General features: G+C 45.4%; 1 protein-coding gene across 1 annotated transcript in view; it reads right to left on the reverse strand.

Annotated features, from left to right (window-relative positions):
* Window positions 1-881: 881 nt before the first annotated feature.
* LOC124133967 (engulfment and cell motility protein 1-like) overlaps window positions 882-17,553 on the reverse strand; it is a 29,448-nt gene continuing 12,776 nt past the window's right edge. The window contains exons 11-19 of the mRNA XM_048397706.1: window positions 16,541-16,645; window positions 15,073-15,181; window positions 14,641-14,777; window positions 13,942-14,111; window positions 7,079-7,194; window positions 6,455-6,556; window positions 5,923-5,999; window positions 5,560-5,679; window positions 882-4,482 (exon numbers count right to left, since the gene is read on the reverse strand). Coding sequence (XP_048253663.1) covers window positions 4,330-4,482; window positions 5,560-5,679; window positions 5,923-5,999; window positions 6,455-6,556; window positions 7,079-7,194; window positions 13,942-14,111; window positions 14,641-14,777; window positions 15,073-15,181; window positions 16,541-16,645 — 1,089 coding nt within the window. The 3' untranslated portion in view covers window positions 882-4,329. The remainder of the gene's footprint in view (window positions 4,483-5,559; window positions 5,680-5,922; window positions 6,000-6,454; window positions 6,557-7,078; window positions 7,195-13,941; window positions 14,112-14,640; window positions 14,778-15,072; window positions 15,182-16,540; window positions 16,646-17,553) is intronic.

Below are 17,553 nucleotides of genomic sequence, written 5' to 3' on the forward strand. Positions count from 1 at the left end.
AGCTCGCATATGGTGCTGACAAGCCTAGAAACTTAACTCGGAGCAAAGTGGGATTCGAACCCATGGCCATAGGTTTCTGGCGTGCCAAAGTCAATTGTAGCACCTCAGAGGACTGGGTCTACAGTTTGATTGATAATAGTGCACGCAGAACACTCAGAACAGCCCTGGATAAAATAGGCAGCATAGGTCCTTATAATCAGGGAGCATCCACAAACTTATCTTAGCACAACAACTGTCGTATGGCTATGAAAAAATATAGGAGTTACCATGGTTACAGAGGTCTTAATGCCAATAATGCTTTGTGGTGCAGGACCCTGTTCATTATGTCTGAAAATACATACTACTCAAAAAAAGATAAAGAACATCCAATTCTTTCACATTACTATAGTTACACTGTCATGGCAGGAGTAAAAAAACGCTACATCGTATATAGCCATCCTCTTACTTCCACCAGTATACGAGTGAGTGAGTGAGTATGGTTTTACGCCGCTTTTAGCAATATTCCAGCAATATCACGGCAGGGGGACACCAGAAATGGGCTTCACACATTGTACCCATGTCGGGAATCGAACCTGGCTCTTCCGCATCACCAGTATACGAATTATAACGTACTACAGATACTTCCTTGCTTCTGATATTTTAACAGTTGACTTGATTCTACCTGGAGTACAACACAGACCAGCTGCTCGTCCACATCTACAACTCTACAAATAAGCTACATCACATCATATTCTAGTAGCCCTGCAAAACCAGAACACCAGGTTACAGGTCATTTCGTATCCTGATATTTCCTGACCCAGTAGTTGCGTATTCATTGTGTCATTTTGCAACCAAGTTGTTTTGTAACAAGTTTGTTTAGTATAAGGCTTTTTTCAAGGACAGGAATTTCTGTTAGCACCTGACAATAAATGTCGACATGGATAGTTACAGTTTTAGTAGAATATACCAAGTGTTTCACTTCACAGTAACATAAGTCAGTGAGTGAATATTTTTTTATGTCGCTTTTAGCAATATTCCAGCAAAATCATGGTGGGGACACCAGAAATGGGCTTCACACATTGTTACCATGTGGGGAATCGAACCCAGGTCTTTGTCGTGGAAAGCATACGCTTTAACCTCTAGGCTACCCCACCACAAAGTAACATAAGCAGAAGTAGGAACAGTACCTATCATGCCAATGTGAAAGTAGATACTTTTTAATAATAACACATTTCAACATCTCCAATCTCAATAAATTCATGTAACGTTTTAATGCAACTATATCTGAAAAATTGTTAAGCACAAATATTTTTGATAATATATAAGTAATCCAGATAATGAAATAGCCGTAGAATAATGAACCAACCAGGATATGAAATGAAACCATACTTATGAAAGCAGAAAATACTGAAATATTTTCATCCAATTTCATTTAAAATTCACCAGACCAGGGTGCCGTTCCACAAAACAATCTTAGCGTTGCGACTATCATAGGCCTTGGTTAAAGTATAGGAGTTACAATCACCTTAGAGCTAAGATGGCTTTGAGGAATAGGGCCCAGGCCATAGAACCGATTAGAATTTGGCAGGGACCACATTGTTTGAAACAATATAGCATGTATATCAAAACAATGGAGTTTGACTTGACGGGTAAATACTGTAAATATTACTCTATTACCAATCTTCCATTCACGGTTATCTTTCTGTATGTACAGAATAGTGTTGACACAATTCGGGGTAGCACCTTGTGCTAATATTTGAGGGAAATGTTACCATGGTTACTTATATTCTAGACCATCTATGAAGTATCTGTTGAGCATATATATCAGAGATACAGGTCGGCATTCAGGAATGTATTCACTCTGCAAGAGGCCCCCCCCCTCTCAATATGAAAACTAGACACTGGGCAAGGACAAATGTATCTGTCTGTTCTCTCCGTGACAGAACTACAGCAAGATGTCAGTCATGTTTATTGTAGATCCTTGTCTATGTGTCTAGTATCTACACATGAGGATAAAGTTGATGATGACGATGATGACGACGATGATGATGATGATGATGAAGATGATGAATGCACAATACTTGTGACGCGTCGTCCTTAACTACACTCTCTACATCTTCCTAACATAGACTACCATCAGCACCATTAGGAAAAGATGACATTCTGTCTCTCCAGAAAACTCAGACATTGTTCACACATATATATGGCCTCCAGTAAAATGTTCCTGAAAAACACAGTCTGTTTTCGGCACATTGTGACATTTCTGTTCGGACTGTCATGCTACCTGACTTCCATTTCTCGCAACAGACAGGCTTTTTGTGTTTTGTAATGGCATCTGTGAAACAAAGGCGTGGGATGTGTTGATAGAGTGCCAAGTAAATGTTCATCACATGCTTGATTTAACCTGAAACGCCCATGTTGTAGGTGTTTCTGACATGCGGTACTTTCAACAAACGTTTCTTCACTTCCTTGGGTTACAGCTGTTATACGAGTTAGAACACATCTGCTAACATAGTAGTGATGACATGTTGCCGGACATTCAAGATGGTCCTGATGTTACACACTTCCTTGGGTTACAGCTGTTATACGAGTCAGAACACATGTGCTAACATAGTAGTGATGACATGTTGCCGGACATTCAAGATGGACCTGATGTTACACACTTCCTTGGTTACAGCTGGTGTCACGAGTCAGAACACATGTGCTAACATAGTAGTGATGACATGTTGCCGGACATTCAAGATGGACCTGATGTTACACACTTCCTTGGGTTACAGCTGGTGTCACGAGTCAGAACACATGTGCTGAATATCAATATTAAAGAAGCAGTCTTCATCTGAGATGAAATTTCTCTAGAAGCAGAATAATGGCAAGACGTCATTTGTAATGATTAAACAGCTTTCCCAGAAGTCACGATCTAAAGGAAGTTGAAGTCCTCTAGTCCCATTATTAATATTGGACTGCATTGGGACAGTGCCAAAGAGACATGTTAGCAGCATGCTTATTGGGTTACCACTACAAACACAGGCACTGGTGGCCAGTGCTAGGCACAGCTCTGTTGCATTAAGAAGTCATTCTTTGTGTTGTGCATACAAACATGCCGAGGTGGGATTTTGTGACGCTTCCTGTAACCACAGCAACCACTTTCTAAGACCTGAGAGTCAAGTACCTTGCATATTGTTATGTTATAGGATCACACATGGCCATAGACATGTACGACACAGCATGTTCCGTCCCATGTATTAGCTGGCAGTGTACATAATATTTATTTTCTTGTGGCTACTGATATTCTTGCTGTTGGAGTCTCAGTTATCATTCTGTAACCATAGTAACACCTTCCAATGCCTTCCAAGAGAATCTTGCTGATGTTTGAATCTCAGTGATGTTACCTGTCTGCAATATTTACTGTGACAATCTTCCTGACATTACTGGACAACCACCAATATTATTTGTCGCACGGTTAAATCATTGCTGTTGCTGGCATCTTCTTTCTGTTGCTAGGAGAAGATTTCCCAGTCTTTGTTTTTATTCTATGCTGTTACAGCTCAATGATTATCTTGCTGTTTTTATATTTCTATACTACGACAAAAATTAAGAATCATCTATTTTTATCATATGGAAAGAATTGAGTGATCCTTTACATTTTTTGAGAAGCATAATTTGCTGAAACACTTCATTTCATGCTGGAGTGACCTCAAACAACTCTAATGTCAAAGATAAAGGTTTCCACATCATTGGTGCCTTACACATTCAAGTCTAGTCTAGTTGAGAATAATTTTCCAGATATTTTGCCAGACTAGAGCTTGGACTAGACACCGACATAGATATACTTGATAAAGATGGTGACTTGTGGAAGGCTGCAGGATGGTCTAGCACAAGTATGCTATCAATCCACAGCTGATATATCATATGACACCAAACCGAGTAGGACAAGTGGCTGGGCAACCTCACGCCCCTGTAATGTCAAAGATGCAAGTTTCCGCCTACAAGAATGGTCTAGACCTAAAAGGATGGTCCAGCACAAGTACACCTGCATGATGAGGTCCCTCCGCATACGCAGTTCAACAGACACAGACCTAATGTACGATGAGACACCTCCACAGACACATTTCTCCAGGCACAAGACAGAATGTACGATGAGACCTCTCCACAGACACAAGACAGAATGTACGATGAGAGCCCTCCAGGCGATGCAGCATGCCTTGATTCGTGGACATATTCACTGATACTATAATTACTCCTCAAAATGTCAGTAACTCAGTACCTACTCCGATATCTGAATTCCAGTTTGCATTTGAGGCACAGCCCACCGTAAGCACTGACAAAACAGACCTAGAGTGTTCTTGCATGTCATAGGTGGTAAACAAAGTTCAGGTTGGCAGGTGCTGGAGGAATGGGCGGGGCTTCGGTTGGTATGGTGATGCCCTCGGTCTCCAGGAGGCGGATCTTAATCTCCATGCTCAGCAGTGTCTCCAGGTCTTGGTTTGTCTGGCTGCTCGTCATCTGCCAATCACACAAAAAATAGATCAGAATCCCCATCAAGGCAAGAATGCCACCCTTCCTACTCTACACACTTCCTACCCAACACTAGACACTTCCTACCCAACACTAGACACTTCCTACCCCACACTAGACACATCCTACCCCACACTACATACCTCCTACCCCACACTGCATATCTCCTGCCCCACACTATACACCTCCTACCCCACACTACATACCTCTAGCCCCATACTACACACATCCTGCCACTACAGACTTACTTAAATTAGGAATTTAACGTGCACTTTCCGACATATGTGTATTTCGCTAACGCCACTACAGACCTCCTGCCCCACACTACAGACCTCCTACCCCACACTACAGACCTCTTGCCCCACACTACAGACCTCCTACCCCACACTACACACCTCCTGCCCCACACTACATACCTCCTACCCCACACTACATACCTCTTGCCCCACACTACACACCTCCTGCCCCACACTACATACCTCCTACCCCACACTACATACCTCCTACCCACACTACATACCTCCTACCCCACACTACATACCTCCTGCCCCACACTACACACCTCCTGCCCCACACTACACACCTCCTACCCCACACTACATACCTCCTACCCCACACTACACACCTCCTGCCCCACACTACATACCTCCTACCCCACACTACATACCTCTTGCCCCACACTACAGACCTCCTACCCCACACTACATACCTCCTGCCCCAGACTACATCCCTCTAGCCCACACTACACACCTCCTACCCCACACTACACACCTCCTGCCCCACACTACAGACCTCCTGCCCCAGACTACACACCTCCTGCCCCACACTACAGACTTCCTACCCCACACTACAGACCTCCCGCCCCACACTACATACCCCCTACCCCACACTACATACCTCCTGCCCCACACTACAGACTTCCTACCCCACACTACAGACCTCCTGCCCCACACTACACACCTCCTGCCCCACACTACACACCTCCTGCCCCACACTACAGACCTCCTGCCCCAGACTACACACCTCCTGCCCCAGACTACATACCTCCTGCCCCACACTACATACCTCCTGCCCCAACAAGGCATGTATCCCATCTGTCCACATGTCAAACTCCTTCTCACAACTGGCTACCAACTGTAGAGGGTCAGTGGTGTCTGGCACAATAGCAAATGCAAAACTGCTTATCTGCAATAGAAAAAGAACAAATCTCACACATAAAATCTACAATTGGCACTGCAATTTTGTTACAATTACTTACAACCTTCAAATCATAACTCTTGCTACCTAGCCTTACAAACAATAACGAAAAACAGATGCATACATGATATACAATGTGACCAATTGAACGCTTTTCATCTTGGAAGTTGGTACCCTATTTACATTCTAACATTTCAAAATAACCCTTACATAATTTTTAATTAAACTCACCCCTTTTCTGTCCCTCTTGTCCTTGGGATTGGCAAATTCTTTGCCAGACTGCAACATCTTGATATCCACAATGGAGACTGAAACAATGCAATATCATAGGATGGAGGAAAATCTTAGCGCTACGACTATCTTAAGCCTATATTCAAGTATGGGAGTTACGATCATCTTAGCGCTACGACTGTTGAAAGCCTATGTAGATTCTTATACCATTATCAATGTGGAGTGATTTACTTCCTCAACTTCTAGAATGCCAATCAGATGATTAACCACAGATTTCATCTTATTCCTCCAACAACCTGACATCAGATTTATCACACCATCCTAATGAAGGAATAGCACTTTCTATCGATCACCACAGAGTTCATCACAAAGCAACATTTTTTAATACATGTTTAGGCAGAACTTAAAAGGAGTTGGCAAATGCCTTGTGGTATAAAGGGCTAGCTATTGTAAGGGCTAGATGTGTTGAAGGGGCTGTAGTCCTTATGACCAAAAATATCCATTGATGTACACTGCTCAGTCAGTGACTTACTCTTGTTAGGCAGTTGCTCTATGGGCAAAACTGCGTTGTCCTGGCAATCTCCATAATGAAGTGCTTTGTGATTTGGAGCTAAACGCCAGTACCAGAACCGATCTGAAACAGAGACATGTCATAAACATTGGGAAACAACATCTTTAAGGCCTATGGGGGATTTATCTAGGATTCAAAACTAAGTGCTTCTGGCAGGCAATCTGAGAAAAAAATAGTTCAAAGTTTGTTCTTTATTTTCTTAAATTCAGATGTATTTTAACATTGCAATTTGAGATTGCATTCAATGCAATAATATAAGAACTAAGCCCTAAAACCTCTTTATCTTTATTGGTCCTGTTATCATTGAAGTATAGGTTACCATGGTCACCTCTGCAATGGCATAAAATTAGACATTAGTTATTTAAATGAATTTATAGTTCCAAATAGGGAATTTTTAATGACATTTCCTGCATCCTAGGGGACGAATATTTGCGTCCGAGCAGGCCAATATAAATCCCTGCATATTATCAATCACAGTCGGTGATTATATGTTGGGGGAAAAGAGACAATCACCAGTGTTCAGAATGCAAAAAAAAATGTTTGATGGGGAGAAATGATTGACAAGTAAATCTTAATCACTCCCACCTTTCTTCTGGTTGGCCTTGGCATATTTTGTGAAAATGGCCCCCTCCACCATGTGGTTGTACCGCTGCTGCTTGATCAAGTCCATTATCTCAGGCTTAATAATCTCTCTCAACTCGCTGAAAAAGAAAACTTTGGTATGAGAATACCATTTTTTTATATAAGAAAATCCTATGTAAATATCCTTGTTACAAATCTGTTCACCTTTAGCGTGCTGAATTGTTTTCACGCTTCTTTCCCCTAACTGCTGGATTAATTTTAGCATAAGGCGCTGTAAAGAGGGTGGGTGGTTTCAAATGCTCAGTTCTTCATTAAACAAGGGACATTTTGAACCGATATATTGCTATTTTGTAGAATTTTCCTATTCGGAATATTCTATAAGTAATACGTTACCACTGTTATACCGAGGCTGTTGTCTCCCACAACTGCTGCTATAGCGAAATCTACCACAGAGATCTCAATTACCTCATGCAGCACGTGCGTAGCCACCTAGCTGCCATGTGACACCCTTCACTCTTGTCTCCTGCGAGAGCAAGTGCTCGGGGGACGGACGGGCGGGCAGCAGCCCAGTGGTAACGTATTACTTATAGAATATTCCGAATAGGAAAATTCTACAAATTACATTAAGTAATACGTTACCACTGTTATACCGAGGCTGACTACCACAGTAGGCGGTGGGGAGCACCTACAACCCGAATCCTGACTGCTAGCGTTCCTTCCGACCAGCGGAAGTAAACACCAAGGCGGAAGCACTCGATGCGCATGCACCTAGCTAGGCGTTACCCTATAGGAATACCAAAGCACTGTCAAGCGCATACCGTAAGGCTCAATCGTCATTGCCAAAACGATTGGTGACTCCAAACGGCCCCACTGGATAGGTATTTCATCGCCGCAGCGGATGAAAACACTGTATCCGCGTGAGCTTAATCTTAGATCAGGTTAAACAGTCGAAAAGAGGGAAATTAATTTCATTCAGACCGTATATCCCAGAGCAAGCCTACTTAAAGTATGCATTAGGCGCGTGACCTAATTCCAGTATTTGTAAGCATGCATCACAAGGTTGGGATACACGACAGACAATTAAAGACATAATTGTCAAAATACAATTAAGGACAAAGCACACAAAAAGCCGCCCTCACCTGTGGTGTGAGTGCGCTGGTTTGCGGGACCCCAACTCCTGTACCCACGGCAGTGGGAACATTGGAGTAGACCCAGATTGACCACCGTGCAAGGTCAGACGCCTGAGGAGTTCGGAATTGCGCTGGGCACACCCCTTAGGTGCCCGCTTGCGCCGCGATCCGCGGGCCAAGACGGTGCACACTCTCCACGACGGCATCAGCGACCTGTTTGAGGTAATGATTGGCAAAAACCGAGTCAGAACGCCAGTAACAACCTCGTAATATTCTGCGAACAGAGATATTCGAGTGTAGGGCAAATGTTGCCGCTAGCGCCCTGATCTCGTGCGGGTTTGACCCCGCTACCGGTAACCCCCGAGACCGGTACGCCAGATTGATGACAGAACGAAGCCACAACGCAATCGAGTTGCGAGGTATGGCAACCGTGCGATTAGGGTTACACGATATGAACAGACGGTCACGCCCTTGTCTACGTTCATTCGAAGCCTTAAGATAATACTTAAGGGCCCTAACCGGACACAGCGCTCTGTCCTCAGTATCAGCAGGATGTAAGATTTCTTTGAGTGATCTTACAGTGAATTCTCTCTCCGGGACAGGGACTGGTGATACAAACAACGGGAGTTGATTGTTGAACCGCGTTGCGAACAGGTCGACCATCGGACGACCCAAACGTTCGCACAGCCACTGAAACACTACTGGGTTCAGCATCCACTCTGTGGGGCTCGGATCCTGAGGCCTCGATAGAGCATCGGCCAGTACGTTCCGCACACCTGGGATGTGACGGGCGCGTATCTGGCACGGGACACTGTCCTCCAGAGCGTAAAACTCGAACGTGAGATCGAGTAGCGAGTGACTGTGGGTTCCCCCCAGTTTGTTCACATAGGACACTACCGTCGTGTTGTCGGTCGCCAGCATGAGCCGGGCGTCGACGAGACGATGCTTCCAGTGATTGACTGCGTTGATCACTGCCTTGAACTCGAGACAAGTGATGTGAAGACCTAGTTCGTCTAAGCACCACAGCCCCGAGCTCACCTCCCCCTTTAGATGGGCGCCCCAGCCCACTAGAGAGGCGTCTGTATACAGGGTCAACGTGGCCCGGTAGGGCCGCATAGAGACTCCTGATAAGACAATGTAAGGGACCGTCCACCACTCCAGATGCGGTCGGAGCCGATCCGGGAGGGCGACGGTCGCACTGTTCACCTCCGTTGCTAACAACTGGATTAAAAAACCGTTGCAGCGGGCGGAGTTGGAGACGACCCCGTGCGGTGCAGTCCTGGGCTGATACAAGTAGCCCTAACAGCTGTTCCCAAAAGTGAACAGTCTGTTGCACCACTAAGACTTTGGCAATCATCGCCTGAATTTTGTGCCACCGGTCTGGGGGGACAAAGAGGCGATGGGACACCGTGTTGAACCGACCTCCGATGAACAGCAAGTTCTGAGAAGGGGTTAACTCGCTCTTGGGGAGATTGATAATCCACCCAAATTGCTCCAAGAGCCGACGTGCGAAATCGAGATGGCGTGACAGGGTGTCCGTCATTCGATTTGCTACTAGCGAGTCGTCCAGGTACGCGAAGTACCGGACACCCCTCCTGTGGAGGAACCCCACTATGGGGGTGGTTAACCGGGTGAACAGCCAGGGAGCGGACGTGTGAATCATTCTGAGTTCGGCACTGTCCTACTTGGGAACGAGAAATATCCTGGAGTAAAACCCCGGTGTTATTTCTGGTAGAGCTAACTCCCGTACTGCCCCTTCTCCACCAACCTGCCGATGGCATCGGCGAGGATGGGAAGATCGGTTTCCGAATCGAAACCTGCCAACGGGGCAACGGTGAGCGGCGGATTCGCTTTGAGATCAAGCCGATAGCCGTACCGAATCCAGTTGACCACCAACGGGTCGTCGAACACTTGTTCCCAATTCTCCCAGTAAGTCTGGAGTCTGGCTCCCACTGGGGAAGGAGAGGGGGCCCTGACAGGTTGCGACAGGCGCAACTGTCCAGGGCCAAGTGACTCGGGTTCGCCTAAGGGCCAACCGAAGTTGGCGCTGTCGGCATACGAACCCCTCCAATGAGAGTCACCTGGAGGGGCCCTTGCCGTCCGTCGACGACTTGGGCTTCCCCCAGTTCCCCGTCTTCCCGCGAAAGGGCAGCTGATTGCCCATACCGGAGCCCTCAGGGCGGGGCTACTTCCCAGAGGAAGAAGAACCCGACCCCTTAGACCTACAGGCCGCAGCAGCCTGGGGCGCGCTCCGGTTAGGAGCGGCACCCAGGCGCCTATGCAGGGACCCAACAAGAGCAAGTGTGTGCCGAGAGTCCTCGGCAACGTACTCCAGGGAAGCATTTAAACTGAGCAGGCAGTTGTAAATGCGCTGGTCACGGTCCGTGGGAGAACCTTCGACCAGACGGGCCGCTGCAGCCAAGTAAGTGTCTCCGTGAGACATGGAGTGCCGAGCGAGGGCGTCCAGCTGGTGCAAGGTAGCTTGCGTTACCGTAGCAGCCGGTGGGGCACGGACACCCAACCGCTCAACATGGGCCTCCGCGGTAGGACCAGCCTCGGGAAAGGCAAGGTCATGTACCGGGAATAAACCCTTTCTCCACGACGTCGGAGGCAACGGGAGACCCCGACCGGAGGCCGCCGCGAAGGCGTTCACCAAGGAAGGCTTGAAACCGCGCAGCAAGGTTGATGCGGGGAAAGCCGTGTCGGAAGACTCATCGTATACCTCGGAGGAACCCACAATCGTGGATTCCCCGCGGTACCGGCCGGGGCATGTCCTCAAAGAGGTCATAAACCATGGCCACGCGGTCCTAAACCGATAGCGGGAGCAACGGTTCGGGGGAAGGACCGGTGACCACGGGAGCCGCCGCCGTACCGGTGGACCCCGCGTCCGACCCCGCGGCCACCGAAGTGGCCGGGGACGGAACAGCCAGCGGCCTATCCTGAGATAAGGCCGCCAGCTTGGAGTCCACAAGTTATGCAAGTAATGCAGCGACGGAATCCCCGGACAGCACACGGGCCGCCAAGAGATCCGCCGCTTTACCGGTGGACCCCGCGTCCGACCCCGAAGAGGCCGGGGACGGAACAGCCAGCGGCCTATCTTGCGATAAGGCCGCCAGCTTGGAATCCACAAGTTTCGACAACAATGCGGCGACGGAATCCCCAGACAGCCCGAGGGCCGCAAGGGGATCCGCCGCAGCCGAGGAGGTGGTACCCGCACGGGGACCCCGACCGGACGAACCGGCCACCACAGGGGTGGAGACGGACTGTACGTACAGCCGGTACCGCTCAAAATCCGCAGGCCCCAGACCTTCGCACAGGATGCACCGGGTGTCCCCGCAAGGAACCCTGCACCGCGGGCAACGATCGTGGGGATCCCGGGACGACAAAAACTTTCTGCACACCCCATAACTCCGAGGAGCAGGGGTAGAGGGGGTGGATACTGGGGACATATCCATGTCAGACATTGATTGTTTGCTATAAACAAAGAACAAAACATGGTTACAACGCACGCACCACAATGATTCACAAACGAACATTTTCACAAGAAAATAAACGAGCAATGTGAACATATAACATACACATATAACTTTTATTAAAGAAATAAGTTATGTTAACCCCCAAAACATACAAGAACAGGGGAAACGTAAAACACAACGTGCATACGCGAACCCCGCAAGTATATAGAAAAAAGGGCGGGAAAAATTTTCCGTTTGGCGGGAAAATTATAACCAAGCGTAGCTACCGCAACGCCCCATAAAAGCACAGTTTATTAGAGAATAAACTATAATAAATATCACCAAATCTTCAAGGAACGCTTCAGCAGGAGAAAACACGTCTTGCTAAGCAGACGAAGGAGACAAGAGTGAAGGGTGTCACATGGCAGCTAGGTGGCTACGCACTTGCTGCATGAGGTAATTGAGATCTCTGTGGTAGATTTCGCTATAGCAGCAGTTGTGGGAGACAACAGCCTCGGTATAACAGTGGTAACGTATTACTTAATGTAATTTAATATCAACAAAGTTTAGATTCATAAATATGCCTTGGCGAAAGTTGACGATCATCGAATCAAATAATATTCCATTTGTCAGAGAAAAAAACGAAAACACAGATCGTGAATTCTGATAGCAATATTTCAGTAAGTGCAAAGGTCACCGGATGTGATGTCACAGACAACACCCCTTTTCGGTTTAAGAGAAACTGACACGCCTTTAGGTTCCAAGACCCCTTTTCGATCCAAGACCCCTTTTCGGTCTTAGGGAAACTGACACTACTTTACAATCCAACACCCCTTTTCGATCCTTAGGGTTAGCCTGCTTAGGGCAAATGTTAGCCATAAATTCTTACGTTTTCAAAGCTTTAATCCTGGTAATACGATAAGAGTAATCACGAGAGTGGTTCGTCACGTTGAAACAAACAAAGGCGGGTGTGGCTTCAAGAAAAGATGAATGGGAGGGCGGAGCGTGATGTCACACGTATGTGCAATTCATTGTTTACTGAACTGCGCATGTATGTAAGGGGGTGCTAATGACCCGTTAAACGAGCACTGATTACATGTGATAGTGCAAAGACTCTCTTGACCTTCGGGGAGCCTTGGGGACCTTCCAGGAGAAGATCTTCTTGGGGATGAATGGTGTTTTTTTTACAATTCTCAACGTAGATATTCCTTTTGAAGGTATAAATTTATGAGAGATACATACATATTGCCGAGATGTACGTTTCTACCCACAGTAATGGTTTCAATAACGTGGGAATGCTACAAATATACTGACATTATCTATACGTTTCAATTCACACTGACATTTAACACTGATGGAACCCAATACAGACATACAGACGAGATGTACACGTTCAACTCACAGGATGGGTTTTGACACAGAGGGAACCCAATACTGACATACAGACGAGATGTACACGTTCAACTCACAGGATGGGTTTTGACACAGAGGGAACCCAATACAGACATACAGACGAGATGTACACGTTCAACTCACAGGATGGGTTTTGACACTGGGGGAACCCAATACAGACATACAGACGAGATGTACACGTTCAACTCACAGGATGGGTTTTGACACAGAGGGAACCCAATACAGACATACAGACGAGATGTACACGTTCAACTCACAGGATGGGTTTAGACACTGGGGGAACCCAATACAGACATACAGACGAGATGTACACTTTCAACTCACAGGATGGGTTTAGACACTGGGGGAACCCAATACAGACATACAGACGAGATGTACACGTTCAACTCACAGGATGGGTTTTGACACAGAGGGAACCCAATACAGACATACAGACGAGATGTACACGTTCAACTCACAGGATGGGTTTTGACACAGAGGGAACCCAATACAGACATACAGACGAGATGTACACGTTCAACTCACAGGATGGGTTTTGACACAGAGGGAACCCAATACAGACATACAGACGAGATGTACACGTTCAACTCACAGGATGGGTTTTGACACTGGGGGAACCCAATACAGACATACAGACGAGATGTACACGTTCAACTCACAGGATGGGTTTTGACACTGGGGGAACCTAATACAGACATACAGACATACAGACGAGATGTACACGTTCAACTCACAGGATGGGTTTTGACACAGAGGGAACGCAATACAGACATACAGACGAGATGTACACGTTCAACTCACAGGATGGGTTTTGACACAGAGGGAACGCAATACAGACATACAGACAAGATGTACATGTTCAACTCACAGGATCGGTTTTGCCTGGGACTCCCACTCCTCTTTACTCTGCCTCTCTAGTTCCCAGATCTTGATGATCTCAGAGTAAGTCAGCTGATTTAGACGGGTACGAAGGGAATCAAAATTGGATGGGTGGATCTCCAAGGCTCGTGTTATCTGCTCTTTAACAACACCCAGCACCTGTGGAATAAGAAAGATCAGTTTCAGTTGGATGTGTTGGCTGTTTGATGCCTCAGTATTCCTGTAAAATTATGGTGGCTTGTAAACAATTGACTTTGGACCAGACAAACCAGTAATTGAGCAAACTTCCATGTCATCGGATACAATGACATGCAATCCTGGGGAGGTAGTCTAATATGAAATACCCATTAGGCGCTAGTCTAGGCTTTGGTATTGGTTTGGTTTGGTTTTTAACGCCGCACTCAGCAATATTCCAGCTATATGATGGCGGTCTGTAAATAATCAAGTCTGGACCAGACAATCCAGTGATTGACAACATGAGCATCGATCCACCCAATTGGGACAGATGACATGCATCAACCAAGTCACTGAGCCTGACCACCCAATCCCGTTAGTCGCCTTTTACGACAAGCATAGTCGCCTTTTACGGCAAGCATGGGTTGCTGAAGACCTATTCTACCCCGGATCTTCCCGGGCCGAGCTTGTCTAGGGAAGATTAGTGTTGAGTCTTGAGTCTTGATGTTCAAACCTTCTGGAAATCATCCGATGTGGCCTTCATCTCCCGCCATGTTTTATTCAGCAGTTGTATACACACACAGTAGAACTCTTCAAATGGCTTGTCATGACAGAAAAACATGGGGTAAAATGTCTGACCTTCTTCTGTCGCTGGAAGGTAAAAAGATATTGATAATATATATTGTGTTGCTTTAGGACAAAAGTATTTTCAAATTCATTGAAGCCTTTCTGTAACACTGAAATATAAGTACACCTTTCTTTGTCAAAGTTCAAAGCTTTTTCGGGACACATTGTCGTTGGTAGGTTTTGCTTTATCCAGCCAGAATTCACAAAACAGAAATCTAGCATCTTTGCTTTTCAAGAACTGAATATAATCATTTATTAATAAATTACTGAACAAATGACTTCACACATGTTACTGAAGCATAATCAACAAGAAACTTACGCTGTTCGCCAATTTTGAGAATGTCACATAGTATTTCTGTAAGCATGATGCTGGCCCTTACAAATGGACAATCATGCTCATCTGCACGACTTGAGTTCTCAAGCACGACCTGGGGCAAAAAGAGGACATGGTCAAAGGGAGATAACTCTAAATAGGCAGTTTATCAATCATATATTTACATCAAGTTGTGGTGCTTTAGTGGAAGTTTCATCACAAATTGCTTACTGACGTTACCAAGAACTTGTTTTGTTGAATATAAAAAAGTATGTTGTAAAAAGCTAGAGATGAGCTAGAAAAATATTGTCATTGCATGGTAGCTCACCAAGCGATCTTAGCACTAAGGTGATCGTAACTCCCATACTGTAACATGGACTTCAGTCAGTCGTAGCTCTACGATTGTTCTGAGGAATGGGACCTAAATACGTAGACAACAGTTTGAGATGTCATCTCGAAAACCACAGAACAGCTGTTAGAAACGATGTTCAAATATTTTTCAGAATATATACTGAGGACTAAGAACAAACAATAGTTGCAGTAGTAAGAGGTGTTTCTTTACAGAAATAATAATAGCTGCACCCCTAATAGTATTGCAGTGGTAAGAGGAGTACCTTACAGAAATAATAATAGTTGCACCCCTAATAGTATTGCAGTGGTGGAGGACTACCTTAAAGAAATAACAATAGTTGCACCCCTAACAGTATTGCAGTGGTGGAGGACTACCTTAAAGAAATAATAATAGTTGCACCCCTAACAGTATTGCAGTGGTGGAGGACTACCTTAAAGAAATAACAATAGTTGCACCCCTAACAGTATTGCAGTGGTGGAGGACTACCTTAAAGAAATAACAATAGTTGCAACCCTAATAGTATTGCAATGGTGAAGAAGTACCTTCAAGAAATAACAATAGTTGCACCCCTAATAGTATTGCAGTGGTAGAGGACTACCTTTACAGAAATAACAAAAGTTGCACCCCTAATAGTATTGCAGCCTGGACATATGATGGTTTTGTAGTGCTAGTCCACAGAGATGACATGCTGCAGTTTAACATGAATACCCCACAGTGTACCGACACGAGGCCACCAGTCCTTGTTTCAGCCCATTAGTGCCAAACGCCAGGTAGGGTAACAAACAAATATCATCAATTAACACCTGTTGAAATGCAGCCGCCACCAGGGGATCGACACACCTACCTTCCTCTCTCTGGATGTGTTCGAGAGTTATGGTAAAAAGGCCCATATAACCAATGGGCTGTTGTAATGGACACCCACATAATTCTCCAACAAGATGTATTTTGGATAGAAAGGAATGATCCTGTACTCACTAGAGGTGCTGATTATCATTTTTTTGTCATTTCATAAGGTCTAACAAAAATTTTAACTGTAAAGAGTGGCAGAGTCCTATATAATGTCATATATTGCTAATGAAAATGCATATTACTATTTTGTGAAATTGGAGTCATATGGCTGACCTTGACATAGTTTTCTCCATGGTTCCGGGCAAAGTACAGCATCACATCGAGTGCGAGAAGCCCAGGGGGTGTCTTGGTGAAATCTTCCACAGGCGTGCTCTGATTCTGTCAAGCAATACAACAACAGAAGCATGTTACCATGGTTACAGTGTTCAATATAATTTGGATTTAAAAAAAAATGTAACTAAATTTTAACAGCGTTTAAAAAAACACATCATTATGATAATCAGTAGAATTTCTGACTTTTGGTATGAAACTAGTCCCTATGGATTTTCACTCGTCTGGATTAACGGACCAGTGGCCTTGTCAAACCCTGTTATTTCTCCATAATACAGGAAGAGAAAAGTGAACATGGTGAAAAGTGTCACAAGCCCTGGGTCCACTTGCATTAAACTATTGTAGCAGTACCAGCACTAGCATTCCCAATATTCCAGCTATATGACAGCGGTCTGTTAGTATTTGTTTGTGTGTTGTTTAACGCTGCACTCAGCAATATTCCAGCTATATGACGGCGGTCTGTTAATATTCAAGTCTGGACCAGACAATCCAGTCACTGACATCATCGATCCATGCAATTGGGATACGATGACATGCATCAACGAAGTCAGCGAGCCTGACCACCCGATCCTGTTAGTCGCCTCTTACGATAAGCATAGTCGCCTTTTACAGAAAGCATGGGTTGCTAAAGACCTATTCTACCCCAGATCTTCACGGGTCTAATGGACTTTCACCCTGTGCCCTCAAAACAACCAACTCATCTGTTGGTAGAAGACCAGATGGTGGAAATATCTATACTTTCAAACATTGGAAACACAAGTGTCAAACGTGTGGTGTCACCCTGGAAGTTCAAATTTGCCTTTCTTAACCCAGCTGGGAATGGCTACCAATATTTTGGTTGGTTGGTTTTTTGTTAACTCCGCACTCAGCAATATTCAAGCTATATGATGGCGGTCTGTTAATAATCAAGTCTGGACCAGACCATCCAGTGATTGATATCATGAGCATCAATCCAT

Source organism: Haliotis rufescens, unplaced genomic scaffold, assembly GCF_023055435.1.
Source record: "Haliotis rufescens isolate VD_foot unplaced genomic scaffold, xgHalRufe1.0.p SCAF_17, whole genome shotgun sequence".
NCBI lineage: Eukaryota > Metazoa > Mollusca > Gastropoda > Lepetellida > Haliotidae > Haliotis > Haliotis rufescens.